The sequence below is a fragment of the Emys orbicularis genome, chromosome 3, assembly GCF_028017835.1.
Source record: "Emys orbicularis isolate rEmyOrb1 chromosome 3, rEmyOrb1.hap1, whole genome shotgun sequence".
Lineage (NCBI taxonomy): Eukaryota > Metazoa > Chordata > Testudines > Emydidae > Emys > Emys orbicularis.
Genome location: NC_088685.1, coordinates 131,876,630 through 131,897,531, shown reverse-complemented (window position 1 = coordinate 131,897,531; position 20,902 = coordinate 131,876,630). Strand labels below are relative to the sequence as shown.

General features: G+C 37.9%; 1 protein-coding gene across 1 annotated transcript; it reads right to left on the bottom strand.

Annotated features, from left to right (window-relative positions):
- Positions 1 to 233: 233 nt before the first annotated feature.
- On the bottom strand, positions 234 to 16,985 carry ERMARD (ER membrane associated RNA degradation). The gene is made up of 15 exons (XM_065401704.1): positions 16,947 to 16,985; positions 15,563 to 15,652; positions 14,143 to 14,240; positions 13,178 to 13,314; positions 11,503 to 11,617; positions 10,644 to 10,746; positions 10,186 to 10,215; positions 8,685 to 8,753; positions 7,792 to 7,965; positions 6,159 to 6,242; positions 4,936 to 5,015; positions 3,788 to 3,916; positions 1,898 to 2,107; positions 1,138 to 1,251; positions 234 to 418 (listed from the first exon to the last, which is right to left on the bottom strand). The coding sequence occupies exons 1-15, from the start codon at positions 16,983 to 16,985 to the stop codon at positions 244 to 246; spliced, it is 1,647 nt and encodes a 548-aa protein (XP_065257776.1). The 3' UTR covers positions 234 to 243.
- Between the last annotated feature and the right edge of the window lie 3,917 nt (positions 16,986 to 20,902).

The window sequence follows — 20,902 nt, the reverse complement described above, 5'->3', positions numbered from 1 at the left end:
TTTTGAGGTAAGAGCTCAGAGTCTCATTGTGCACTTGACAAATGTTCCATTTTCAGGAATGCAATTATCCAACTCAAATCAGCAACACTGTCGCTACGTAAATGTCAAATTCTGCTTTCAAAGGCATTTTGATGGAAGCTGCACTCAAAGAAAGGAGTAGAAATATTCTAAGAATTTTGGCCACATTAAGTTTTGAGGCATTAAAAAATAATAATTTTGAGCTGTAACAGAAACCAAGTGTTTTCAAGATAGCTTCACTTGTGTCGCTAGCTGCATTAATGTTAGCTTTCTCTCGCTGAAAGTCCTAATTTTTATCAAAGCTTTGTGCGTAAGCTCCATGGATTCATCCCATTTGTTTTTCTCTGGGCTTGTGTATGTCACCAAGTTCTCAGTATACTGCAAGATTGACTTTAGAAACCTACAAGAAATAAAAAAATATGAAAAAGTCATTCTTAGAAAGACTTTCTAAAAGGAAGACAGACCAGATCTTGATGATGCCCAACTTGGGGCTGCTACTTTTTCCTGATTTCCAAGTCTCCCAACTATCACATGATCATTGCTACATCACTTGTCCTTTACCTACGGCAAGGGTGGGTGGAGAGAAAAAGACAGGGACAAGCAATAATTTTCAGAATTGCAGTTCATAGTGGTGCACAAAAAATGCAATATTATGGGACTATAGAAATATAACAGTATATAGAGGAGTTCTCTCCTACAATTTCCTTTCTTTGGCAGCCAAACACTTTACAATGCCTGTGATCTCCAATTAAGTGTAGAGTGGAAATAATGAAGTTGATTACATGCTAAAATCAAAAGTTTATTATGTATTATTAATTTTGGGCTTGAATGTGAGACTATCCTCCTATTTGTGCCAATGGGAAGTCTAATAAAAATTGAAACTGTGGCTAGCTGAACCACATGTTGTAAACAGAGACATTTCAGTTAGCGAGCCCCTCACCTGTCCCCCAAATTGGTACTGCAATGACAGGGGAAACAGACTGACTACCTGATGTACCACATGCTGTTAAACCGCAATTTCAATAAGGATAACATAATGTAGACCAAAGATGTTCAAAGGAGGGTGAAAAGAGTCTATATTATTCACTTATTTTAATTAACCAAGTACTATATACTCACTTTATATACTGCTGATAATCACAAGGATTCTTCTCACAAACAGTATGGATGTTGATTAGTTCCAGAATAATCAACATTAAAATCAGCCGTAACACAGGAGACAGAAATTTAATGCTAGAAATAAGCAGAAAATTGTAACAGAGGTCAAAGTTTGATGCAAACTAGACACAATCAACTCAGGATTAAATAAAGACTGGGAATGGCTGAGCCATTACAAACATTGAATCTATCTCCCCTTGTAAGTATTCTCACACTTGCTTCTTATCAAACTGTCTGTACTGGGCTAGCTTGATTATCACTTCAAAAGTTTTTTTTCTCTTACTTACTTGGCCTCTCAGAGTTGGTAAGACAACTCCCACCTGTTCATGCTCTCTGTATGTGCGTATATATATCTCCTCAATATATGTTTCACTCTATATGCATCCGAAGAAGTGGGTTGTAGCCCACGAAAGCTTATGCTCTAATAAATTTGTTAGTCTCTAAGGTGCCACAAGTACTCCTGTTCTTTTTCCAAATAAATTATTCTCTGATTTGAGTTTTACTTGCATTAATATACTAGTCTATAATGGAAATTATGGAAGATTCTTAACTCTAAGTAGACCAATGACACACAAACCTAGTTAGCTTTAACATTTTATAAGCAGAATATGGAAGAGTACACATGCAGAGTAAAAGGAAAGAAGCGTTCAGTTACTCTGTTAAATCCACTCTTAAAATTACCCCTTCATTTCCAAAAAAAGGGGGAAAAAACTTAACCAACCTGTGTAACATTCGTAGATAGTTATGCCTCTGTCGCGAACGCAGTATCTTGTTTATCCACTGTGTGTATCTCATTTCAGTGCTGGCAATAACTTGATCTGACACTTGATGGCACTGTGTGCTTATCTTACGGAACACAACCAATATTTCCAGTACAGAACGTGGGCAGTACAGGGTACAAATGTGCGTACTACAGAGTTCAACCAGTAGCCTATAAAACAGGAAATATTTCTGTTTCAGTTTTTGTTAGCAGGGTTTAAAAACAAAGATTTCACAACCATTCCAGTGTAGCCTGAGCTAAAAAAATTCTAATCCAGATGTTTTGGAAACAGATTTACTCAGTCTCCTTATGACTCACCAAAACAAGAATCTATTTAGCATGAGTGATTTGTATTCTCTCTCACGTTACTGTAAGTAATATCATATCACTAGAAGTTTGAAATGTTTCTCATTCCAGGCCAGAGCAGTAAAGAAATAATACCACAATATACAAAACTGGCCAAAAATATACAATATCACTAATGAAACAGGTGGTGTCTCTCAGTACACCAAGAACTAGTCTTAACATGTCACAAAATACAAGTTGTAGTTTCAATCAACACCACACTAGATTAGGCTTCATTAAGAGATATTAAAATGCCAACATGTGCTGTCATCTTTATATATGCTAGTCGGCTAATACTAAGTATGTCACAATTCTTGATGGCCACATCACTTCAAATGGTTTGTTTTTAAGGGAGAATTTATTTAAAAAAAAAAAAAAAAGAACAAGCAAGATATTTTGCCATGCCAGACATAACGGTCGTAAGTGTAAAAAAACCTTAAACAGTATTAAGAAGCCTCCTACTTTAATGCTTTAAAAGGGATTTTAGTGCTTGTGAAAAGTGACATTAACAGCAGTGGAAAACAAAAGTCTAACTATAAATTATGTAAACTAAAGGCAACAGAAGAGCCATCTTCAACATGCTATCCTTCCCACATGCAATGAGCCTGATGCAAATGAGAAGGGAAAGAAGTTTTGTTTTTAAATATATTAATTAAATCAGTGGACTCTTTGAGACTGCCAGCAAGGATGCATTTCACATCAATGGCGTTGACTATTGTACTGAATTAGACACTTATCCTGTACAAACCAGATTAAGTCCATCAGTTCATATTAACAAGCTCACTGAAGAGCCATCACGAGGAAATGACTGTACGTCACTCATTCAAATCCAGCCCAGGGTGGTAAAGAAAGACTCTATGCAAACTCTTAAGTGGGGCTTTTAAAAATGTGAAATGAAAAGTTTCAAAATTGAAACTGAAGTAATGTGAGCTATATTTAGACCTCCCGAAATCTCAGAAACAAAAATATATAGCAAATCTCAGCTTCTACTTCAAAGACTCAAGAAATGTAAGTTTGGCTAGTAGAGAAGTATATAGAGGTAGATGAACACTTTAGTGTCATGCACACCTGTAACACCAATCACAATGCTAAGACTAAAATTTCTAGTGCAGTGTTGTACAGTACCATAAAGCAGATTGAAGGTAATTTAGTCAAGTTATTATAATAAAGTTCTTGTGCATCTGTAACTATTTTCCTTCCCCACATCTGAAATACAAGCATGGTTGTTTCTTCAAGTTGCACTGCAAAGCAACAAGATTACAACAGCTTTCTGAACCTCTCCCCTTCATTCTGGGGACAGTTCTCTGTTGAATCCTAAAGACTTTTAGACTGAGGAAACTACAATTCCATACAAATACATGCGATGGTTCCTTCAACAATGCTGCTCTATAGATGAGGGAAGGAACACTTGGGCAGCGAGCTCTCATTACTGTCCCACATTCCTTTTATTTCCAGAAGTAAATTGTATTAAGGCGTGGACTCAAGGGTGGGGAACATTAAACTTACTTCTCACTTAAAAGATTATTCATTAGATCATCTAAAATGTAGCAATTCTGGGGCAAATGGTGTTGCAACTGAGAGAGGATTTCTGTAGTCATAGAAATACAAGGACTAGTTTCTGCACTTCTTTCCAACCTTAAAAGCAAAGACAAAAATTACTTTCAGAATCTTTCAGAAAAATTAAGAAGTGTGTACAGTTTACATCTTAACACAATTAATTGAAGCAAAAGCTATTTTGTCACAGCCATTTATCTACATGCCCACTACTACCCTGTAATCCTTTGGCTCCTTTCCTTCCATTTTACAAGCAAATTCTTGGGTTCTCCATCTCGAAAGCAACGTCCTTTCAGTCTCTTCGGCCTCCCTATGCATCATCATCCTATCTCCTTACTTTCTTTTCCAGAATCCTGCAGTGTACTAAATACTTTCATTATGTACAGTCAGACTTCCTATCTTCCACCTCCTCAGGTTCCCTGCCTTCTGTCCCTTCCATATCTCCAAAACTGCCTCATAAAAATCAATAATGGCCACCTCCATGTCAAGTTCAGGAGAATTTCTCATTCTTCTTAATCTCTCTGTTTTTATAGGGCCTCCCATCACTGTGGTATCCAAGCTTCTACCATGAGAAGTGATTTTTTTTTTTTTTGGTCTTCACAGCTGATTGCCTCTCCTTCATCCCTACTCCTCTTCGGTCCTCTGGGCTCCCTCTCTACTTTGCTAGCAGCTCCATCAATATCTCTTAGGGAAGGAGCAGCCACCAATCTGTTGGCATCCTTCAGGCTTCTGCTGCATTCCCTACTTGCACTATAGTCCTAGCAATCTGATCATTTGCATCATTTCAGCTCTCATTATGCCAATGACATCGAAGTCTTGTTCTCCACTTCTACACGGCCTTGTAACTGTTTGTGAGACACCTACTCAAGCATTCCACAATCATCTCAAACTCTGTTATTTCAAAACAGAACTGAATTCAATAGAAACCTCCATTTTTAGTTTAAATGAAGCTGCCACAGAATTCCAGGCTGCTGTACCAGATTGCTGTAATATACAGGAAATCCTGATGCAGAATTTAGGTCCCACTTGCAATGGAGAACACAGCGCCTTATAAGTATGGTTTCAAGGTACGATTATTTTTTTTAATGGATCAGGCATACCCTGGAATTTCTTGAATTTGCTCTTCAGGCACAATAGGAAGCTCAGGCCATGAACTAATGCTCTTCATACACTTCAGCACCTAGGAAGTCAAAATACACCTTAATAAAGCCAAACTTCAATACAAGATATAGCCCATATGACATACCTTGCACAGCAACACATTTTACTATTTAAATCTTTTTAAATCTCTGTATCTTTTAAGTCATTCATTCAGTAGTTACAATTAAGGTATGTATGTTCAAGACATAAGGGTGGAAAGTCCTAAAATAAATGAAAAGTTCATGCCACAATATAAGCTTAAATTGCAGCCATTTCTTACTTTCCCCATTGTTTAATATGAAAGAATTAATCAGTACTATCACTGTAATGTACTTCATATCCTCACTAACTTAGAAAGTTTGTATGAAGGAACTGTTTAATACAGACCTAACTCAATAAAGAGAGAGAGAGACTATCAAGCAGTTCAGTGGTTCTCATACTGCGATCTGCAGATTACTCTCAGGGTACTGTGCTCAGGGGGGCACCACTCCGTGCTTCTGGGGCAGGGGTGCCCTCCTCCCACTGACTTGCTCCACTGCTGCTCGCGCCTCCTTCCCCCCATGAAGCTGCCCCTGGCCAAGCTGCTCCGGACCAATTAAAACTGCAATTAATCATGACTTTTTTTTAATCTTGTGATTAATCAAGATTCATTTTTTTAATCATTTGACACCCCAAATATAGTGTGACATCTCCTACTAGTTTAAGTCTAATCCAGGACCTTTATGGTTTCCAAAAGCTTTTTTGACCAACTAAAAAAAAAAAAAAAAAAAAAAAGTCTCATTAGGCAAAGGTAGCTGTAGAAGTCATAGAAATGTAGAGCTGGAAGGGACCTCAAGAGGTCACATAGTTCAACCCCCAGCACCGAGGCAGGGCCAAGGACACCTAGACCATCCCTGGCAGGTATTTGTCTAACCTGTTCTTAAAAGCTTTCAATGACAGGGATTCTACAACCTCTCTTGGGAAGCCTATTCCAGTACTTAACTATCCTTATAGTTAGAAAGCTTTTCCCTAATATCTAACTCGAGCCTCAATCAAGAAAAGAAAATAAAGTGCATGGGTAGATAAAGTTTAACTTCCCTCAAAAGCCTAACAGTTATTCAGGACTATCAAAGCAAAAAGACAACAGTTAAACAATTTTTAAAAGATGTATGGAATGTTTACCCTCCCTGTCATATCTACATACCTGTTTCTTAAGTCGGGCAATTGGATGAAACTGAGAACGGTAGCAACTTGCACAGCTGATCAGTGGTTTAATGGCTGTGTGCTCCTAGTTTACAAAAATAAATGATAAAATATGTACTAATTTAAAAAAACCAGATCCTGATCCTGTAAAGACTTATGCACACACTTAACTTTAGAAATGAGACAGTCTCATTGACTTCAAAAGGGACTAGTTATATATGTTCAATTAAATGTGTCAAAGTGAAGGATCAAGACACTAATTAGTATATTAGGTGTTCAATAATTTTTTTTTTTGCTTTGTTTTTTTTTAAATCAATATAATTTTGTGTAAAAAAGCTCCAATCTCCACTGGAATGGGACATGTTGTACCTTGACGATCTAGTAAAATGAGCTATAGCTAATAAATGGAGGTTTGGCTCAGTAGAGCTTACATTAATATATTGAAATTAGGGAAAGTAATCCTAAATATCAATAGAAAATTGGGAGGAACATGCTTATTGACCATTAACACTGAAATACATGTGTTGGTAGATAATACAACTGGACATGACTCAATACAGTACATGGCCAAAACCACATTTCCATTACAGGGAAACCCTGCTATAACGCGCCCCGCAATAATGTGAATTCGGATATAATGCGATCATAAGATGGCTCCGGCCGCCCGAAGCAAAAAAAAAAAAAAAAAAAAAAAAAAAAGAACCCGGCCAGAGCGCCGCCAAAGCGCAAAAAGAAAAAGAGACTGGAACGCCGCCGAAGAAAAAAAACAAAAAATGGAATGTGCCTTCCCCACTGCCTCTCCCCCCCTACCCCCACATACCCTTTTGGTGAGAAGAGCCGTTCTCCTCCCCAGGTGCTTCTCACTCTTCCTCTGTCCCTTGCACGTCTCCCCTACTCTCCCCAAGTGTTTCCCTCTCTCGCTGCATGACTGAGAGCCCCCGCTGCTGGAGCTGCACCCTTTCAGTTACTGTTATGGGCAGTTCGCAAACGCAAGCCGTTTTCTGCCCAAGAGAAACTGACCGGCTTGAAACTGACCGGCTTGAAATGGTAAATCTCGCTATACCGCAACCCCGCATTTATCACGATCAAATTTTTTGGACCTCAATCACCGTGTTATAGCGGGGTTTCACTGTATTGTACCAAGTTCACATTCATAGTTGTATTCGGTTAGATTTTATCTCCATAACTGATTCAGCCACACTTTAGTGTGGGCACTTTTAAGTACTTCAATGGAAGATACTGATAAACTGGAGGTAATTCAGAGTTGAGCTACCAGGGAGATAAACAGCAAGGTGGAGAGGACAAAATGATAGTCTTAAATTAAATATATACAGTTTAGGTAAAAAATTAAGCAGTGCAAGTACAGTGGGAAGAAACAAAATATTAACAAGGAGGGGTGAAAAGAACAAACCAGGTTCAATTCAGGAAGGGCAATATTGGGGACAGTTTATCTCTGTTTCATTTCAGTATTACAGAGCAATGCTAGAAAATATTTAAAGCTTAGTGTGGCACCCACAAAAAGGTGCTGAGGGTTAAAAACAATTAAGAAAGGTGTAGCCCATAAATGGTTTTAAAATCATATTTGGCATCCAAATGATTACACATTGTTCCACTTGCACAATACCAGCTCCTACCTTAAAAGCTGTGAGCTCCTCCACTTCTGAAAATCTGCATAAAAGTGTAACTGAAAATGCAAGTATCTGATTGGCTATTTCTCTTGGAAACTCATTTAAGTTGATCTCTCCATGGCTTAAATGATCTCTTACACGTGGACCCTCTTGATGGTTCAAGAAATCCCAAAGGAATTCCTGTGGAATCATGTGTGGACAAAACTAAGTAAATAGCACAATTCTACAGAAACCCTAATAAGCATGCAATTCTTGGGGCACAAAAGGCACTTAGACCCATATGAAATGGAGCACTTACAGGGGCAAGAGGAACACCTCTTAAACCCCACTTCTTTAAAAAAGGCAACTCCCATTTTGGGAAAGGTCTGAGGAGAGGTGAAAGAAAAACAAAAACAAAAAACCACCACCACACCAACCCACAATCAACAAAAATAGCTGAAAATGACTAAATTTAAGCAAAGACTCCTGAGTCTATACTTTATAGCTCTGGCAGAGTGGAATTGAGGGTCAGAAACAATGAAGTAGTCTGGATGGCAATATGATAAACAATAGTTAAAAGGAATAAAGTCAAGATGTTCATAATAAATAGCCACCTTTCTATAAAAAAAATTAATTCCTGCTGGCAGTGTTTCTTGATGCCAGGTAATAAAGCCAACTCCCTACAAAAACAGATGTTCTCAAGTTAGGTTTCCTTTTCCACTTCAAATTCTGTGCTGTTTTAGTTAATCTTGTATTTATATGCCAAGTATTATTTTGCCTTTTTCATACTGAAGCCAGATCGGGGCACTGGACTGTAAGCTCCTGGGGATGTGATCTTCTTATGTCTAAAGTATCTATTACACTCTTAGCACTATCAATTATAAATGTATTGCTAAATAAAAAGCACTTAATACACTTACCATTGAAGGCTCTCCAAGAATTAGAGGAAGCTGATTGATCTCTTTGTCATTCAGCTGTTGTGTTAGCATCTAGAAAAAAAGCATTTGAAATTGAAGACAACTTAATGTTGAACAAACCCAAAGTTATAAAGCTAAATGAAAAATACCGACTATAGTAGTAAGCATCCATAACATTAAACTAGCACCAAATCTCCATCCCCTGTTTTATTTAGCAGTGATGGACAATATGGGATAACAAAATATTCTGGCTTTTGGGAGAGTCAAATAGGAAAGAAATGGGTTATTATAGGCTGCTTGCTTCGGTGTACGTTTGCATTTATTTCAAACAGGTGATCCTATGCAGATAAAAGAGCATATTTTGTTTTTATTAGTGACAGAAAATAAAGCTGTTTACAAGAAATTAAGTTACCACCTAGTTATCATCTACTCATCAAATAAGTAACAGGGACATACAAAATACTGCACTCTCCAGCTTTGGATTCTGTATTCTATTCTGTGGCAGCTTTTGGGACCAAGCTACTTTCCTGATTTTATGTACTGCAAAACCACTGTGCTTTGGAAATAGATCAATGTTTATGGGGTTAATAAAGAGGACTGAAAAGAATTCTAGTTCATAGAAACTCTTGATTCCAAACAAACTTGCTGATCTTGGATCAAAAAAGTACAGTGTAAGTGCTGTATTTTAGTATGGTCACTACCAAAATAGTGGCTCCATAGCTCTTCTTCCTTGAAGTAGAATACTGGATATTAACCTCCTATACCTTCCTAAAATGTACCAAATCCCATCCAATATAGGCAAGAGAGTCTCAACAGTTTAATTAAAAAAATGTGTTCTACCTCTTCTGGGGAAAAATCATCATGTGTGTCCAACATGGTGGGAAAGGCTTTACTGACCATTAGTACTAAAAAGTGAGTGTAAATATCGATAAAAACAATAATGGAGTTGCAATGTAGATCAATACTAAACATTTCATGTTAGTCATGATCTCTCATTAAGGATTATAATTTATTGTTTGTATCAAGCCCCAAGGACTGGCGAGATAATATTCCTTCTTTGTACATCACTGCTTCAGTCACACTTAGAATACTCTGTACACTTTGGAGCACTTTAATGGAAAATAAATATTGATAAGATGGGGGAAATTTAGAGTTGGGATACCAAGAAGATAAAAGACCAGGAGGAAAATACAAAGAAGTGTACACTGAGGACCTGCCAGGAGTTTATAGATGTTGTAGTGAGTCTTATTTTTCTGTCTCTGCCACCTCAGGTCTGTGAAATCTTTTCTCAACTTCAAAAAGTTCATGGAATTATCTTTATTTTCAAAAGACTTCAGCCAGGTCCATTTGTATGATAGGCATCAGTATCTTTAAATTTATTTTAGTATATTTAAGGCAACAACAACATCATTCCATCTTTCTCTGTGCTTGAATTCTATAAATACTTTACTGTAAAGAAATAACACATGTTCAAATATTTCAGAAGATTTTACAGATAACTTACCTCATCAAAAGTGGTATAAAGAGAAGATGACTACAATAGAAAAAAATATCACAGTAATAATTCCATTTTCAGAAACAAAAAGCGGTGATGCCAACTGCACTTACATATTGAATTTTTATCTAATTACCATGACAAACCAGAGTTGCTATAAATTGGAATCATCCCTTTAAGGTAAGAAAAGGAGGTAAAAACAGCATAAGCAGTTTTCCACTCTTAAGTTATTACATTCAAGTGACAATGCTATACTGTTGTACTTTTCAAACCTCTGTAAACAAAGGAGGAGAGCTGTCATGTGACACTCTAAAAGGCATATCAGAAGTCTGTAAAAAGATCAAACTATATTGTCCACTTAAAAGCTACTTGTTTAAGTATAATATTAAACTATTTTAGGACATGTTTGAAGCTTGTTATTAGTAATATATCATAATAAAGGTACCATGGTCATAAAAAAACCCTACCTCAGCAGTTAGCAGTCTATTTGGACACTTATTAACTGTGGTGAAGAGTAACCTAAGTCCAGTTTCCAGCTGAGGGAGTAACAGTATAACACAGTCAGCATACCTGCAAAATTAGAGGAATGCATGTAAGATTTTAGTATTTTTCTTTAAACACACACTGATCTTTGTGGAAGCTATAACTGTACATAAGCACTTGTTAAAATCTGTATTACAGTGGTACACTGGGCACCCAATCAAGATCAGGGTCAATTGTGCTGGGTGCTGTACAAACATACAATAAATGACATACCCTGCCAAGAAAATAGCTTATAATCTAAATAAAGACATGATGTGACAGGTTGGTGTAGCATATAATGGTAAGGGAAGACAGAACTAACATTGCATATGATTACACAGATCCGCAAACGTGCAAAGTTTGCAGATTTCAATTTTTTTTCCAATTAATTTATTATAATGCTCTGTTTCTTGGTCTCAATTTTCTGTGATTGTCATATAAATTCTTACGCTGACTTCAAAGTCTAGTTTAGAATTCTAGCTGTCACTTGTCTATTGAAGAGGTCTGCTATTCTCTCATACAAGGGTTTCACATAAAAAAGTATAATATTTAATTTTGACTTTATGCTGCATTCTAATGAAAACAGAGTTTAATGCAAATACAAGCAAAACTGAATGCCAGGTCCATGAATTGTACACTTGCATGAGGCTAATCTAACACGTTTAGATGCCATTAATGCTTCTGGTTCATAAAGCCTTGCAAGCTAACAGATTATTCCATAAATAATGGATGCCTACAGTAAAAAAATCATTTTGAAATAAGGGGGAAAAAATGAAGGAAAATGTAATAGTGCAGTTCTGTTACCTGTGTTGCCTGAAAGCTGTTAGTGCAGCAACCCAAAATGGTAACATTGTTTTTAATACAAAACTGGATATCTTTGCTAGTTCCTCAGTTAAGGAAAGTGCTTCATGATTAAGATCTACAAATCAGCAAAAACATTTGTTTAAATTAACAATATACACTGAAATGTAGAGAGTTAGACTTACTGAAGAGGAATTATTCAAAGCACTTCATTCAAAAATACAAATTATTTCTGCTTAATCTGTAGAAAGATCTAACAGCTATTCAGTTATTTGGTTAAGCCTTTTAACGTCAACTAAATAAAGCTGTACAGTTAAAAACATTTAAGCTCAAAAATTGAGAAGATTGATAATAAGATGCATTACCGGTGAGCTGTTGTACATAACAGACTAAAATAACGCATGAATTTTAAAAACTGGTTGCTGCCTATTGGCAAGACTAGCACTCCACAGCAAGATCGACCTGAGTTCTGTGGCACTATGGTGGAAGTTCTGCATCACCTTCAGATAAATTTAGAAAGTGTAGGTTTTATTATTCATTTAATTTTATTAAGAGTCAGTATAGTAACCCCCGGTGATAGTTTAATATTAATTAAATTTTGTGCTGTCCCTACATTTTCATTTTTCTGTGTTCCTCAGATTGTCATTTTTAGGTTTCAGAGTTGACAACTCATCACGATAAATGCCTCTCAAAGCCATTGTGTCAGGCAACCTGGACACACAGACATCACTGCATTGCCTTGCATTAGGTTCACATTATGAAGCTTTCCTCTGTAACCAAAAGAAATAATTTCCTTTCTAAAAGAAAGCTTAGATTCTGAAGCACAATGATATGGCAAAGGACAAATTCAGAAGCAGCTTAGAATTTCATAATACAGGAGGGCTGAATGTTGGGCTGGATTTTGCCTTCAGAGGCCTGGTCTTGGTTCCACCAGCAGAATGAGAGTCCATCTGGAAGTGGGTCAATGTAGCACAAAAGTGTCCATAACCCCCATTAAGCTGAAGGCCTTGGAGCATACTGGTGCCACCCACAGAGTGGGAGGCGTTGCCCAAGGAGGGACATAGCTAGGGAATCCAAGAGATTCCCCTCAGGCAGCCTCTACTAGCCAGGTTTCTAGAGAATCCCAGCAAAATAAATAAATAAATAAATAAATAAATAAAAGATGCTCGTCTCTGGCAGAAGCCCCAGGATTTGGCAGCAGTAGCACTATACCTTGCCCTCCCCCAGGACTGAATCTCCAGTTGGGTGCAGAATGAAGCCCTTCACAAGCCCACGTGGGTGAATGAAACACTGACTCTGCAAAGAGTTAAAAACTTTGCAGAGGTAAAGTAGGAGATTCTTTATTACACAGATTGTACTTTCATTATCAACAGATTAGAGCATGTACTATAACCCTTATAAAAAAAACTTAAACTTCATGGGCTTAAAGGCCCAATTTAGATTTCAGACATTCTTTTTCCATTTATTTACATATATTTATTTACACTCTATTAAGTGTATTAAAAATATTTCTGCAATTTACTTTCTTCATTTAACAGCAGTACACACAGATGTCTTAATTAAGGGCTCAATCCTAGAACTGTGGAACAGCCATTGTTTCCAATGGTAGTTTTGGGTTTACAAAGAATTCAGGAGCCAATCTTAAAATGTCACAGCTTGTTAACAATTAGATACTTGCCTGGAAAAATGTCCAACTCCTTTAAGTTAGTGAAAGCTATATAAGGTCGATGTACTAAAATGGTTTCAGTTTGCAATAGGTATATCTTTAGCAACTGGCCCAATCCTGCAGTTAAAATAAGCAGCATAGAGCAATATCTAGGGGAAATACCACAACATGTTAGAAGACAGATTGTACATATATTCCAGAAAAACTGATGTTTGTGGCACGGGGACATTCTGAAGAAATCTCCATGCACAAGGTCTTGAGATCATTGCCTTTTTAAAACAACAGATCCAATCCCCCCGCTCTCCCCCTCACCTGAATTCAAACACCTAACATCTGATTAGGTGAAAGAAAACATAAGGAATTAAAAAAACCCACTCTATAGCTGTGTCGGTTAGCTTTTCTATCTACCCCATTCCCGTACCTTTTGCACTTGCTTATTCCCACTGCTGCTCTAACACACAAGGCATCAGGTTTCCCAAAAACAGCACTGACTCACTCACTTCCCTATCAGCACAATTAAATATTTTAAACTCAAAGTTTAACACCAAAGCAAAAACAGCTCCTGAATGAATTCCCCACTCACCCAAACACAAAATGAAACTTGACTAGCCAACTGAGACATATCTGGAGCAGAGCTGGGAAAACCATTGGCCATGGCAGTGTTATTACAAAGCAACAGTTTTAAAAAATAAAATAGTGAAGTGCTGCCATGAGTTTCCCCTGCGCTCTGCCCTGCCTCCATTCAACCACAAATACAGATTCTGTTCACTAGTTTCATTTAGGGTTGAAATACTCAGTTGGAAGTGGATTGATGAAAAACAAGTGTTCAGAAAACCAATAGCCAGAAGACTGTGGAGGAAAATATACCAGTTTTTAAATTTCAAGAGAGAGCTATTGGTTATGCTGAATATTCCTCTACAGCTTGCAGCCTGACAGGCAAAAAAGAGACATTTGGAAACACTTCATTGGTAACTTACTTTGCAGGAATTTCTTGAGGGGAAGCAAATCCATGCCACAAAATGTTACGGAGATTTAGACCATATGGAGACCCAATGAATACTCTTAGCACATTCATCTAATTGGGATAGAGGATAATTATTATGTAAGGTAATATATATTTCAACTTTTGTATGCCTTTCTCCTGCTAGAAAATTTGTGAGACTATTTTAGCTGTTATTAATATCGTCAAGGAGTGTCCTTAAACTTAGCCCCATCAAGCTGATTGATCATGGATTACAACAAAAGCCACAAAAATAATTCACTTGTGATGCATGGCACACTCTAAAAGAAGGGTTTTTTTTCCTGTTTTGTTTGTACATTACTCAGTTTTTTATGTAAATCAATCAATCAATCAATAAATAAATAGGAGCAGCCAGTCTATCACAAAAGTTACAAACTATGCTGGATCAGGAAGAACAAACAAATGGGACCAAATTTTGCTCTATTTTCTAAAGAGTATAAATCCCCAATAATTTCATATACATCAATACATTTATACTAATGTAACAGAGCAGAACTTGGCCCAAGAGTTGGAACTTCTTTAGTCAGGTTGGATTTTCCAGATTCACATCCACAAGAGAAAAAAAAATCTCAACCTCTGCTGGTTGTTTATTTGTGAAACTTGGATTGCACATACTATCTAAACCCAAAGATCATCCTTATGAAATGTATGTTATATATTGGTTTAAACTATTGTATAAAGACACAAACACACTAAACTTCTGAAGCAGTATCAAATAACTCATGTCTGTCTTTCCCATTATCTATTTTTAGAAGTGTAAGTTCTTTGAGCAGAAACTGTAACTTCTCTCCTGTTCACATAAAAAGCCTAGCATGATGTAAGCACTACCAGAAAAATACCATCCCCCTTTTTTTGGCCAACTGCTCTGCATCACTATGAAAAATACTACTTCTGGGAGCTTTAGAAGGCATTTCACAACAACATAGTGGCAAATTCTTTTAAAACTAAGCTGTTCTGATGTGACATCTTCTAACTTGCTTTGGACTATTATAGTTTGTAACATTGCATTCTAGAAGCCATAGACCTAAAATGTTTAAATTTCTGTAATGTCTGAAGTTAATTTTCACATATGTAGATTTTTGGTTGGAGACTATACAGAATATAAGAGTATTAATACAGTATATGTACATCACCATAAAAACATATTTCCACTTAAGATTAAAATTTCAGCTAACATTCTTGCACTATTCCCTCCCCCAGTCGACTACTTGTTGTGTTAAGTAACGTTTGGAAAGGTATATCAACTGTGTACATACTACAATATTTACAAACTCTTGTTCAACTTAAGTTGTAGTTTGCTTGGAACCTAGACATCTTATAAAAGGAAAATGCACCTCACATGCAGTAAGAGCTGACTTCAAAAACCATATACTCACTACAGATTGTCCAAAGACTGCAGCAAGCTCCTGAGATGCAAGCAAATCTCTTAAAAGGAATGGACAGTCCTTACCAATTAGTAAGAAAACCTAAAAAAATCAAAGCAGGATATTGTGAAATAAAGATAGATATGTCCCAATATATATTTAAATATTTCAAGTATACAACTATTTCATTTCTACATCCATACTCAGTTCAACTAATAAAACATTTAAAAAAACCCTCTACTTTGAAGTTTCATGAGATGATAAAAAGGACAAATTGGAATAAGAAATTCTGTCATGAATCAAATCATCTAAATCATAGAATCTTACATAGGTAGTTTCTCTGATTCCAGTGCTACTTTGATTCCAGTACTAGAAAGAAGATAGACAGACACTAACGAGAAATTAAGAGGTAAATTATTTCTACAAAGGCAAGAATTTGGTGAGGAAGAGGCATGGCAAGAAGCTTAGTGGAGAGAATGTAGGGTACAAAAAAAAGGGGTGGGGTGTGGAGGGGCCTCAACAGTGGGTTTAAGCCCACAATCCAATGGCATTTACTGGAAAAGTCTACGTAAGGCTCATGAATTAGGACATTGTTGAGGATCTGCTATAAGAGTCAAATGTAGTCACACAGTCCCATGAAGAGCCACTAACCATCTACAAATCAGATCATATGCCTATTTTTTTCATTTCTCCAATACTGGAAGCCAAGACTGGATTTTTGATGCAGTAAAGAAATTGAAGAATTCTTCAAACAGAGACCATCTTTTCTCTAGACATTATTCCAGGAACACAGGCCAGGATAATGTGAACTTTTACTACTGAGAAATTAAATTTTAGGATACAAGGGCAAAAGCTGTGCAACAAAGGCAAATCATTCCTTGTTCTTAAAGGCCACTTTGGCCAAAAGCTAGAACAAAATCGTTGTAAACTAGTGAGCACCATAAAGGAATCTGCATGAAAAGCAAAGCCAAAGGAGTAAAATTACTTCTGTTTCATGCAGAAATTGACTCTGCAAGCAGCCAACACTCTACAGTACGCTATAAAATAAGAAACCTGGAGACAAGCTTCCAGTTAGTGAACAGATTTTATTTTCAGGCTTCCAAGGGTCATACAGAGAAAGAGGTTGGGGGGCTTTTAAGTCAGAAAAAAATATGTTACTGTTCTAACATCCTTAACTAATTAGTCAGTCTCCTTTAACCTTGTAATTAGGTCAAGAACAGAAATTACCAGCTGGCATCCAGATTTCAAGGCAGTATATGAGGCTTATATCTTACAGGCTGCCCTATCTATTAACATATACTACAGAATCCTAGTTTCAACTACAGTAAGATCTGCAAGCACATACCTTTGCTTCTTAAATCAAAACTTCAGCACAACCTTAACTGTTTGCACTTACATCACCCAAGGCTCGCTCCAGACACGATGTTAGTTTCATTAAGCTAAGTGCAATTGCTGTAGCTTCCATGCTATCCAGTGCAGCAAACACTTCAAGAAGTAGCTGTGAGGTTAGAAGAGAGGGGAAAAGTTATGTTTCCCACTATCAATGCACTAACATAAAAACTGAAGAAAGCTGTCAAACTTTACATACAAATATGGTTAGCTGAAATGAAGTCTCCCAAGTGTTTCTCAGTGATTTCCCCCCCCCCCCCACTCATATACAAATATATAAAGACTTCTCTGTCCATGAGACCAGATTGCAGAAAAAGTTGGCAAGATCACCACCTACAGAATAATTTAAACTCTCTGTTCATGCAGTACCCAGCCTTTGATTTCTGACACAGAAAAACAATTCAACAAAAGAAGGACCCTTACAGAGAAGCAAACAAACATATTAGGCTTCACAGAAAAGCAAAGACAGTCCTACTCATCCGTTGGCGCAGGCCAAAAACATTTAGTAGATTTTTTGATTCTGATAACATGGATAAATTGTAGCGTATTTCAGCATAGTTCTTATCCTATTACTTCATAGGATGCCAATTAGTTTCAAATTCTGAAAGCTACAGAGGGTAATTTGCTTTGCTGTTTACTTTTGTGTAATCTGGTCCCAAACTCTTCAGACAGCTGCATAATTTAAAATATTTACTGCCAATATTACTTTTCGTACCTCCGTACAGTTTGTCCACTGGAACCACAATGAGTACTGAACTTCAAATTGTTCCATGGTCAGGGATTGTAGATGCAAATGAACAGATTCACATAAAGGTCCTAACAGCTGCACACTTTTTATATAATCCACATTTTGATCTTAAAATTAAAAATAAAAGGGTGGTCAGAGCAGCGAATTTCAAAAGGTCCACTGTCTCAAATCCTATGGAGAACGAAACTTGTTCTCATCAGGCTATATGTTTTAAAAATCAAAAGTCCCTCTCACCCTACACAGATTATTCTGCCAGGACAACAGGACACTTGTAGAAGATGGAAAATGAAGAAAAGGTTACAATGGAAAATAAGAGTAAGTATCTATCCTAAATAAGGAAAGGTAAAAACTTTTTTTTTAAATTTAAGGTATACAAGCTAAAGGGATTTTTTTAAAGCCCTGTTCCAATGGAAGTTGGAAAAACTCATTCATATGAGAAAAAAATACTTCCAGATACTTGTCTTACCTAACAACCTGAAATACAGGTAGTTGCTTCTCTCTTTCCTACATACTCTAATGAGATTTCCTGTTTGACAGTTATCATGAATGTCATATTCTAATATTTTGCTTCTATGTTTTACAGATAAAAACAACAGCTTTAAACGGTGTGTTTCCCTAACATGGGCTCAGACAATTTCTTAGGTATCTAAATATCATGTGCTTGCAAAATGCAGGAGTAGAAAGGGAAGCTGAGCTTGCAGAACCTAGTTTTAAGTGATTTCATAAAGGTCATGGAGATGGAATAGAACCCAGAACTCCCAGCCCCATGCCTTAACTACAGGACCATCATTTTTGGAAGGCCAGTACATTCACCCATAAGTATAAAGTGGCAAAGTGGCCAAGTGACCTAGAAGAGAGAAGTTGTATGTAACATGGCAATATATAAAGTTGCTCAACAAAATATTTGTTACAAAAATAAATGGTGCACAAGTTAAAGATGTACTGCAGAGGGCCGAGTAGAATAGTGTTTTATAATGCACTTGCCTATCATCTCTACCAACTCCACTACAGAAACAAGTAATAATATCTTGCATAAATAACATTAGAAAATGAATCATAAAACCACCATATGAGTTGGTATAATTGGCAGCCTCTCAAACAAAGGCTGGAATGATAGCTATGCTGGGATCAGGATAGAAGTTTAGTGACAAAGCTGTACAGGTTGCCTGCTACAGGTCCTGCTGACCAGATTCCTAGCTCATGTAAGTTGGTGAAACTCCACTGACTTCAATGGAAAAATGTCTGAGGATATGGCCCAGTACATGTACTTTTTCTTAGCGTTATATCATCTCTTCTCTTTAGGATGAAGTTAGCATTCCATCCCCATGGGGGGAAAATAGTGTGCCCTGTAAGCTGTACTCACATACGTAACTACTACATATGACGGAGGCAGACAACATAACTTCTCTCGTTTCTATCATCCCTGGAAGCAAGTGACAGCATTTGTGCTGCAGCAGATTTGTCAAATGAAAATTCAGCAGGTTCACCTTGTCGCTCATTTTCCATTGTGGCTAAAGTATTATAAAATGCTTTAGAGAAAAATACTACCTCTATATACCTGGTGTTCTAGGAATCAGCACAGCGGGGAGTAACAATCAAAGGGCAGGTGTCAGAGTGTTTTAGATTTCTTGCAAGAGGGGTACAAAGAAAAATAAGATCATCTGGGTGGGAGGGAAAATCCACAAGAGAGGCGATTTTTAAACTTATTCTCTCTGTACCAATTGATTTTTCATCCAGCCACCATGATTTAAAAAAACAACAACAACAAAACAAAAACAAAAATCAGATAGTATTTAAAGTATATATTCCATGTTTTGGTTTTTACCATTTCAATGGGGTTTTGTGTTTACCCTCCTTCCCCAATAAAGATTTAAAGCTCTTTTTAAAAGTGAATTCTGTAACACAACCTGTGATGCAGCAGCTGCTGTACTATAATACAGTGTCCTAACCATGCTAGGTCTACCTCAAACTGCATTGTGTTTTTGCTTTCAGACACATAACACACAATAGATCTAAAGCAAACACTGACCTGATTCACGGTAATGCACAAGCTCTGTGATTGTTCTCCAACATACTTCACCATTTTCAGACACAATACTATTAACAGAATGGCTGTCTTCTATCTCAAATCCAAGTTTGCAAACCATATAATGCACTGCAGGGGAAAGACAGGTGGTGACTGGGTCAGCTAGTGACATCTGGAACACAAAACAAAGGGTACTTCCTATTACCAGGAAAAAGAGTATAAAACAAGAAAGTCACTACTTAGTGAAACTGTAATCTAAAGTGTGTGTTTACAATTGTATTCAACATGGTGATCCAACTAAAGTCCATTCAATACTATAATCAGAGGCATCATTTCAGAAAAAAATTGGGGGAGGGAGAGACAGCAAGGTTGTGTCAGCATAGGAAAGTTATATGTGATTACATTATGCCCTGGGAGGGGCCAACAAGTGGAGCATATAGACGTATGAAAAATCTGGGGGGAGGGCAAACCCCAAGTTCTGGGACAATAACTGCCCCCCTTCCCTCAATAGCAAAAGATTCTGTAATACAAGTTCCCACCACATATGTGAGAGCAATCTAAATGGGCAGAACAACACAGGATGGTGAGGTTGTAGAACGGGATGGGGGGGGGGTTTGCAAACTTTTTGGCCTGACGGCCGCATCGGATTTCATAAATTGTATGGAAGGCCAGTTAGGTGAGGGGGTCGTGTCCTGGCCCCACCTCCTACCTGCCCCCCCACCCTCCCCGGGACTCCTGCCCCATCCAACCCCCCCTGTTCCCTGATGTCCCTTCTGGGACCCCTGCCCCATCCACACACCCGCGCTCCCTGTCCCCTGACTGCCCCTGGAACCCCTGCTGCCCCATCCAACCCCCCCTCTTTCCTGGCTGCCCCCCCAGGACCCCTTCCCCCATTCAACCCCCCGTTTCCCCCCTGACCACCATCCACACCCCCGCCCCCTGACCACCACCCCGAACTCCATTCCCTCTATCCAACCCCGCCCTGCTCCCTGGCCCCCTTACCGCGCTGCCTGGAGCATCGGTGGCTGGCGGCGCTACAGCCGCGCCGCCCGGCTGGAGCCGGGCCACGCTGCCGCTGTCACCACACAGCACAGAGCAACCGGTCAGGCCGGGCTCTGCAGCTGCGCTGCCCCAGGAGCTCACAGCCCCACCGCCCAGAGTTGCGTCAGTGGCGGAGTGAGCGAGCTGA

Bases quoted from the DNA above. Each gene is read 5' to 3' on its own strand.
- ERMARD (XM_065401704.1), bottom strand. From the start codon at position 16,985: ATGAAACTAACATCGTGTCTGGAGCGAGCCTTGGGTGAT. The intron at 13,315-14,142 runs GTAAGTTACCAA...TATTTCCCCTAG, and splicing joins CCTCAAGAAATTCCTGCAAA to ATATTGCTCTATGCTGCTTA. The intron at 7,966-8,684 runs GTAAGTGTATTA...ATGATTCCACAG, and splicing joins TTCTTGGAGAGCCTTCAATG to GAATTCCTTTGGGATTTCTT.